The 7,633-nt window shown below is 33.4% G+C and overlaps 2 protein-coding genes across 2 annotated transcripts; both read left to right on the forward strand.

Annotated features, from left to right (window-relative positions):
- The first annotated feature begins 2,747 nt into the window (after positions 1 to 2,747).
- LOC140754065 (calexcitin-2-like) lies at positions 2,748 to 3,332 on the forward strand. The gene has a single exon (XM_073088976.1). It carries the CDS (start codon positions 2,748 to 2,750, stop codon positions 3,330 to 3,332), a length of 585 nt encoding a protein of 194 aa, XP_072945077.1.
- Positions 3,333 to 6,280: 2,948 nt separating this feature from the next.
- LOC140754037 (calexcitin-2-like) lies at positions 6,281 to 7,006 on the forward strand. The gene has a single exon (XM_073088943.1). It carries the CDS (start codon positions 6,300 to 6,302, stop codon positions 6,849 to 6,851), a length of 552 nt encoding a protein of 183 aa, XP_072945044.1. The 5' UTR covers positions 6,281 to 6,299; the 3' UTR covers positions 6,852 to 7,006.
- Positions 7,007 to 7,633: the final 627 nt, after the last annotated feature.

Here is a 7,633-nt window from a genome sequence, read left to right on the forward strand (position 1 = left end):
CCATGGGACATTATGGGATCGCTCGAGAATCGCTGAGTACCGACATCGTGAACATACGAGTATATGTATCTATTGTTACAAAAAAGTTGATTTGTGTAATACATTTTTGTACTTTACGTTGCAGGGGCAGTAGCCCTTCTACACTAGATAACGTTGGTCTTAAATCGTGGCACAGTTCTGTAGCAGTCTTCATATGTAAGAATCTACTCCATCGATGTCGTATATGTTATCTGTGGTATTGTCTAATTCTAATAGCAAAAGTCTAGGCTGCAGTGATGACCTTATGCAATATCCTTTATGTTTCCTTAAGGCTACTGAGGTCCCAGAGAGACTACGAATACAATTTTATCTTGTTATCATGGTATTACATTACACATAATTATGATACACGGAAGAAGAAACATACAAGAAATAATGCTACTTGACAAAATGTTCTCATTGTAATTATTTGTAAATCGTAATGAGTATATTCTCTATATTATTTTAAAAAGTGTTACAATTCTATAATATTTACCTGCGGCGTCTCATCGTCACTCATTTTTTTGTATTATAGTAGGAGTTCAGCGTTGCTGTGTCCTAGGTAGAAGGGAGGGGTAGGCCAGCGTGTGATCATGATCAACTTCAGGTTCTACATGTAATCGATTTCTTGTTAGGTTTATTTCCAAATTTAGTCACAATATTTTTCTTCTTCTACGACACTAACAATGAGTGGCGATAAGAGTATGTAAGCATTAACAGCTACTTAATAATTCTAAGTAAACAGAAGTGTAGGAAATATAGAGATAAATAGATACAGTATGTATAAAAACATATAATATGATCATCTCAAAGGAGAATGCCCATTCTTGGTACTGATTTTTCTCATGCCTCAAAATAAAAGTAATATTAAAATTATTTTTTGATTTTTTTACATATATTGTCGATCAGAATAGTTTCTATGAACAGGGGATTCAATTTAAGATAAAATAAGACGAAATGTTGATTTTTGTTCTTAAAAATGAAAATGGCTATATTTTATACTCGGAATTCAATAAGATTTACTAGTGTTTTGACTAATGATTTTTCTCATGCGTCAAAATGAAAGTAATATTAAAATATTTTTTTGATTTTTTAACATAGTTTGTCGATCAGAATAGTTTCTTTGAACAGAGGATTCCATTTAAGATAAAATAAGACGAAATGTTGATTGTTGTTCTTAAAAATTAAAATGGCGGTATTTTATACTCGGAATTCATTATTTTAGGGTTTTAGGATTATTTTAGGTTTTTTTACCTACTACCTTTAAAAGTAAATGGAATATGTTAATCGAACTACATTATAGGTACCTACTATCAGTTAAAACCGAATCAATCATATTTTCGATTTTGAGGTTATGTAACATTTCGGTAAATAACTTTGAAACCCGGGTGCTGATCTAAAAAATAATTATTGGTAGTATTTGGTTAATTATACATCGTCCACAACAAGTTTCAATTTGATGCAATTCTGGACGGCGGTCCATACTTTCATGGGCATTGTCCTTTAAACATTCTACACATGAGACATTTAAACATTCTACACTTAAACATTCAACAGAGTGTAAACATGAGAAACTTAAAAAATGGAAATGAAATAATGCATACTCTCTGATTTTATTTACCTAAAGTAAATTGTCTGTCTGTCTATGTAGGTATATATTCCACCTACATATTTATATATTTTATTACCTACTAAGTAAATATTTTAAATATGGAGTTGCAGAAATACATACATACATTCAAGTAATCTTATCTAGTAAAAAAGTCGTGTTATTTTCTGATAATGCAGCAAGCACTATGAAAAGATTATACTTTATAGTCTAGAATGTTCTTTTGTGATTAGTTACTATAAGATGTTTTGTATATTATAAAAAGGTCTCCCAGACGGCAAGAAGGCACGCTTAATTTCTTATACAACTTCCATTTTTTTAATTGGTATAGAAACAAGCCTACACAAGTACAAAAACAAAAATAATAATTTATTATTTACGACACTTGGTGCAGGGAAAGTAAAGTAAATGTTTTATAAATCATAAAGGACAAGTAAATAGTAATGATATTGTGAGCGAAAATATAATAAATCCATGACATAGCAACAGAAATCATAAGCTTTAATGCAATAAGATAGCTAGAGATAATTAAAAGACAGATAAAAGAAAGGAATATGGTCAAGTTGGAAATAAGTGGTATGTTTTTAGGGTTCCGTACTCAAGGGTAAAAACTCTTAGTAAAGCCTCCACTGCGTTCCCGTCTGTTTGTCTGTCACAGGGGTCTATCTCTTGAATCGTAATAGAGATATCTAGATATTTGATTATTTCACAGTATATATTACTCTGTACGCTATAGCAACAAATACTACAAATAACAAAGTTAAAAGTAAAGGAACGTTTTTGTTTACTTTCCCAAAACACAGATCAATGATTATAACGTGGTAATTTTGTTTACTTTTATTGAATTAAATGTTACAAATTTAGAAAATGTTATGCTATAAAGGAGTCTTTACCCGACAATCGAACAATATAGATTATAAAATAAATATCATTTAACTTTCCAATTTAAATTTTAATGCATCAATAAATTAAAATAAATTTCAGGCACGTGTTACATATCTACGGCTTTTCATTTATAATATGATCGGATTTGAAGAATTAAGATATAAATGGGCTCCAAAAGGTATAAAAGCCCAGAATCTAATCTAATCATTTCGATACTGAACGCAACGCATCTGAAATGGGCTCCGAATTCAGAAGGAAGAAGGTCGTGCATTTGTTCCAGACGTTTTTTGACAAAGACAAGAGTAATTTCATTGAGAAGAAAGATTTCGAACTCTTCGCTCAGGACGCTGTGAAACATAGAGGATGGCAGCCGGGAGATGCCAAATACAAGGAGACAGAAGACGCCATGATGAAGATATGGGACAGCCTGCAGAAACACGCTGATAAGGATAACGATGGACAAGTGTCTCTAGAGGAATGGGTGGCGATGTGGGACGAGTTCGCAAAGAATCCTTCTTCACCTCTTGAATGGCAGAGTCTGTACTGCAAGTTCATTTTCGATATAGAAGACGCGAGCGGTGATGGTGTGATTGATGCCGATGAGTTCTCGTCAGTCTTCGAATCTTTCGGCAAGAACAAGAAAAACGCTGCCGAGGCCTTCGAAAAGATGGCAAAAGGGAAGTCTACTATTAATTGGGACGAGTTTCAGGAGCTATGGAAAGAGTTCTTCATCTCCGATGACCCCAACGCTCCCGGAAATTTCGTGTTTGGTTCAATCTGTAGTATAACTCATTGCAAATTTAGTTCAGTTTCCTCGTAGACTTGGTTAATTAATGTTTATTCTAGTCGTACAATTCATGATACTGATGGCTAAGTCAAAGTTAAGATTATGGAAAAGTTGATGTAACTTAAACTTACTTTAGTGAAATATTGTAACAAAATTAATAATAAACTAAATTTTGAACAAATATTAAATGATTATTTTATACAATTTTTTTGCAAGGCAAAACAAGTTTAATTATTGCATTACCTGGCGGAAGCATATTACGTAAAATATTATTAAAACGTATGTAGACTAAATAAATGCAAGACTTTTTATTTAATTAATAATTTTAGACATGTGATAAAAATAATCAAGGGAATCGAGTAACTAAATATTAAGATTAATTTTATCTAGATATTTAAACATTTACGTCACATCGGTATATTAAAATGGAAATTATATTATGTGTATGAATAAGAGTGTAAAAATAATTTGGATTAAATTTATCTATAACTTAATCTATATTTATCTCAAACAGGTGAAGTTAATGATTTTAATTTTTTAAATCTAATTTCTGAAGATATTACCTGTATCGAGGCTGCATCGCGGTGACTTCCAAGAATAACACCCCAATGGTGTCCTTAATGCAGTAGGAGGCGTTTAAGATATTCAATTCAGGGAACAGGTAGCTGCGTCTCTCTGTGATACTTTACATTTAATTATTTATTAAGATTATGACAACGTCCAGTCGAGTGATCTCCGCTAACTCCCATTTCTGGAAGAGGTCAATATTCAGCAGCGTACTTCTGCGACTAGATGGATGATCACCACTCTATAATAAGAAGTTAAGTTTTGGAGAAACATCGGGAAAGAAACATAACAAGCAACATCACTTTTACACCTTTATTTTAAAAACAAGTACATATTAGATTACGAGAATCACGTTATTAAGTACTTTTGAAGTACATAATCTGATAATATCTGTGATACTTATCTACAATAACAGTAGTTTCAGGTGGCTTTCAAGTAGGTACTTAGACATGACATCTATATTTAGCTCCTTTTTCTGAAGTATACACTTATGAAGATAATAATAATAATGATTCCGATAAATGATTTTTAACGGTCGGTGGTAGGGGTTTTATAAACTTTATAGTTCTCCCCACCTTCTGGCTGTAATCAGGTGGCGTTACATAGGTATATGAATGACTCATGCTGACCTTCTGATTTCTAACGGTCATTAATATGTGAAACTAATAGAGCAGAATCAGAAATCTATACATATTCCCGCCAAGCACATTTCATTTAACGAAATAGTTTAATATACTTTAAACTTAATAAAGTGTTATATTACAATATGTCAAAACAAACATTAAGCCCGGATAAGCCCAATAAGATACATGAACGCCCTGCAAATAAAATATATTCAGTGGCAACAATTGCAGTCCACTAACCTGCAGTTCAAATGTAAAATGGAGAACTTCAGCCAACTCGCAATAGGATAGAGTCCAAAAATGTTTCAATATAAGTAATTTCTATTACGAAGATCTTAATCTGTTTGCAGCTAACAGCTACACAACAATACTCTTATATTATTTTACATCTGTGCACAAAGGGTCTACTTTATTTTTTTGTAATATAACGGGGCAATGATGATGACGATGATGAATGATTCTAATCATTAACCCTCTCTATAATGAATACAGTGAAAGTTTCTATTATGAAAGCAGTGATAGCCTTGTGGTTAAGAAACGCGGCCACTTGATCGAGGGGCCGAGGTTGAAAACCCAGGCACGCACCTCTAATTTTTTAAAGTTATGTGCGTATTAGAAGTTAATTATCACTTGCTTAAACGTTGAAGGAAAACATCGTGTGGAAACCTGTAAACCTACTATTCTTAAAAAAAAAGAAGCTTTCAAAGGTATGTGAAGTCTACCAATTCGCACTTGACCAGCACGGTGGACTATGGCCTAATCCTTCTCATTCTGAGAGGAGACCCGTGCCCAGCAGTGGGACTGTAATGGGTTGTTGATGATGATGGTGATGATTATGAATATGCGCATGAGCGAGGCTGAGATCATGAAATTTTCTTTTTTTCAAAAAATCCCATGTAGGAAACGTCATTGTCCATAAATATTTTTCATTTCTAATTTAAATTACTAAATGTTATTTATATACCACGTGTATGTAAATAATATTTAGTAAGTCCAATTTACATAATCCGTAATGACATATGCACAATTTAATTCGAAAAATATATTTACCGTTTATAGATATTCTGCATTGCAAGACTACTACATTTCCGCGGTATAGTCTTGTTTAAAAATGTATAAAACTAATTAAATACTGAGCTCAGAGGTATATTGCTGTTACACACCAAATAGTATTATCAGCTTATTTACACAACAACAAAAATTAGACATACGCTGCAATGCAGACAGATAGCGAATGATAACTGGAGATTACAGATTTAAATTGCTAGATACGCCTTCTACTTTTGAGTCAAGAAGTGTCCATTTTTTAATTTTTGTTTTTACTCATTTACATACTTGCACGCATACTCCAACTTATTAAGCAATATTTTATACATACTACTAAGACTACTTTTTCATCTCTATTCATTGACCTCTCGTCATCTTTTTCTATAAATTTAGAAGGGCTGGGGTATATATTTATTGTTACTTATTGATCCAGTGCTGCAGTGCACTTTATTAGCCTATTTATTTAATTTTTAATTTTCGAGCTAACAAACTCAGTCAAGGTTTTACTAAAAATAACAGTAAATGTGTACACTCTGCTCCGGAACCAATTATCAATTATTAATCGTAGCAAATTTTAATTGAGTGAGTGAGAATTTTGATGTTGACGCAACACAACAAGGCGTATTTGTAGATTTAAATCTACGGCGCTAACGTCATGCACAACACAGATTTGCAGTATCAAGATAACAAATGCGGTATCCAAAAGTATAAAAGCGTAGAGTCAAATGAAAACCGTATTGATATCGTACGCAACACATCCAACATGGGTTCCGAATTCAGAAGGAAGAAGGTCGTCCATTTGTTCCAGACGTTCTTTGACAAAGACAAGAGCAACTTCATCGAGAAGAAAGACTTCGAACTCTGCGCCCAGTACACAGTGAAACACAGAGGATGGCAGCCGGGTGATGCCAAATACAAGGAGACAGAAGACGCGATGATGAAGATCTGGGACAGCCTGCAGAAACACGCTGACAAGGACAACGACGGCAAGGTGTCTCTCGATGAGTGGGTGGCGATGTGGGACGCGTACGCGAAGAATCCTTCCGCACCTTTGGAATGGCAGAACCTTTACTGCAAGTTCATCTTCGAAATCGAGGATGCGACTGGTGATGGTGCCATAGATGCTAATGAATTCGCTTCAGTCTTCGAGTCTTTCGGAAAGGACAAGAATGACGCCACAGCGGCCTTCCAAAAGATGGCCAAGGGCAAACCTACTGTCAGTTGGGATGAATTCCAGGAGCTATGGAAGGAGTTCTTCATCACCGAGGACCCCAACGCACCTGGAAACTTCGTGTTCGGTTCCATTTCTTTTTAATCTGTCATTATTATGATTAGTTATTTGATATGATCTTCAGTGGTTATTTAAAATTATATTTGGCTTCATTTGTTATGTATGTGAGATTGAATTAATTTATTTCGTTGTATAGAGTAAATATGTTATTAATGGAAATATTATTTTGATTTCTAGAATATTATTTTGTTATTTATTTTTATTAATTATATTGAACAGCTAGAACAAAACTTTTTTTTAATTTACGGTAAGTTTCTTAGCTGTTTTACTGAAAAATGTGTACTTAAACACGTGGGTACTAATATTATAAAAAAAGAAGTATTTTTAAATTTGTTTTTCATAAATCATTTATCTTTATTGTTTTAAGAAGTATAATAATTATACCACAATCATGTATAATAACCCGTTAAAACTACTGAACTTAAAACACACATATCTTACAAAAACGTTTTATTAAAAGCATACAACAATCTACATAAACATAAAATTACCGTAAATCTTTCCTCATAGCTTGGTTCAACAGTTTATTAGATTTCGTAAAATAATTAAGTTTTATGAAATGATTTGGTTATTGTAGAACCGCACTGCGTAAATACAATTGCAGTCGTCTGGGATTAATTATACCGCTAGTATATCTGGGCTCTGCATTAAAGGAACATTTAAGCTGTTTACGGAAATATAAAGATCCAAAATTTAATAATGTGTGGGTACATTCGAAGCTGGTAGAACCCTTTGAGATTCGACTCCGGCGGCACCACCGCCACACCTACTTCTGCCTAATATCAGCAGTGTTAGGCGCTGCTGTG

Source organism: Epargyreus clarus, unplaced genomic scaffold (genome assembly GCF_041222505.1).
Source record: "Epargyreus clarus isolate Ecla_fem2 unplaced genomic scaffold, WU_Ecla_fem_2.2 ptg000027l, whole genome shotgun sequence".
In the NCBI taxonomy this organism is placed as follows: Eukaryota; Metazoa; Arthropoda; class Insecta; order Lepidoptera; family Hesperiidae; genus Epargyreus; species Epargyreus clarus.

What these genes read in the sequence shown, in the direction of transcription:
- LOC140754065 (XM_073088976.1), top strand. Translation starts at nt 2,748, where the DNA reads ATGGGCTCCGAATTCAGAAGGAAGAAGGTCGTGCATTTGTTCCAGACG.
- LOC140754037 (XM_073088943.1), top strand. Translation starts at nt 6,300, where the DNA reads ATGGGTTCCGAATTCAGAAGGAAGAAGGTCGTCCATTTGTTCCAGACG.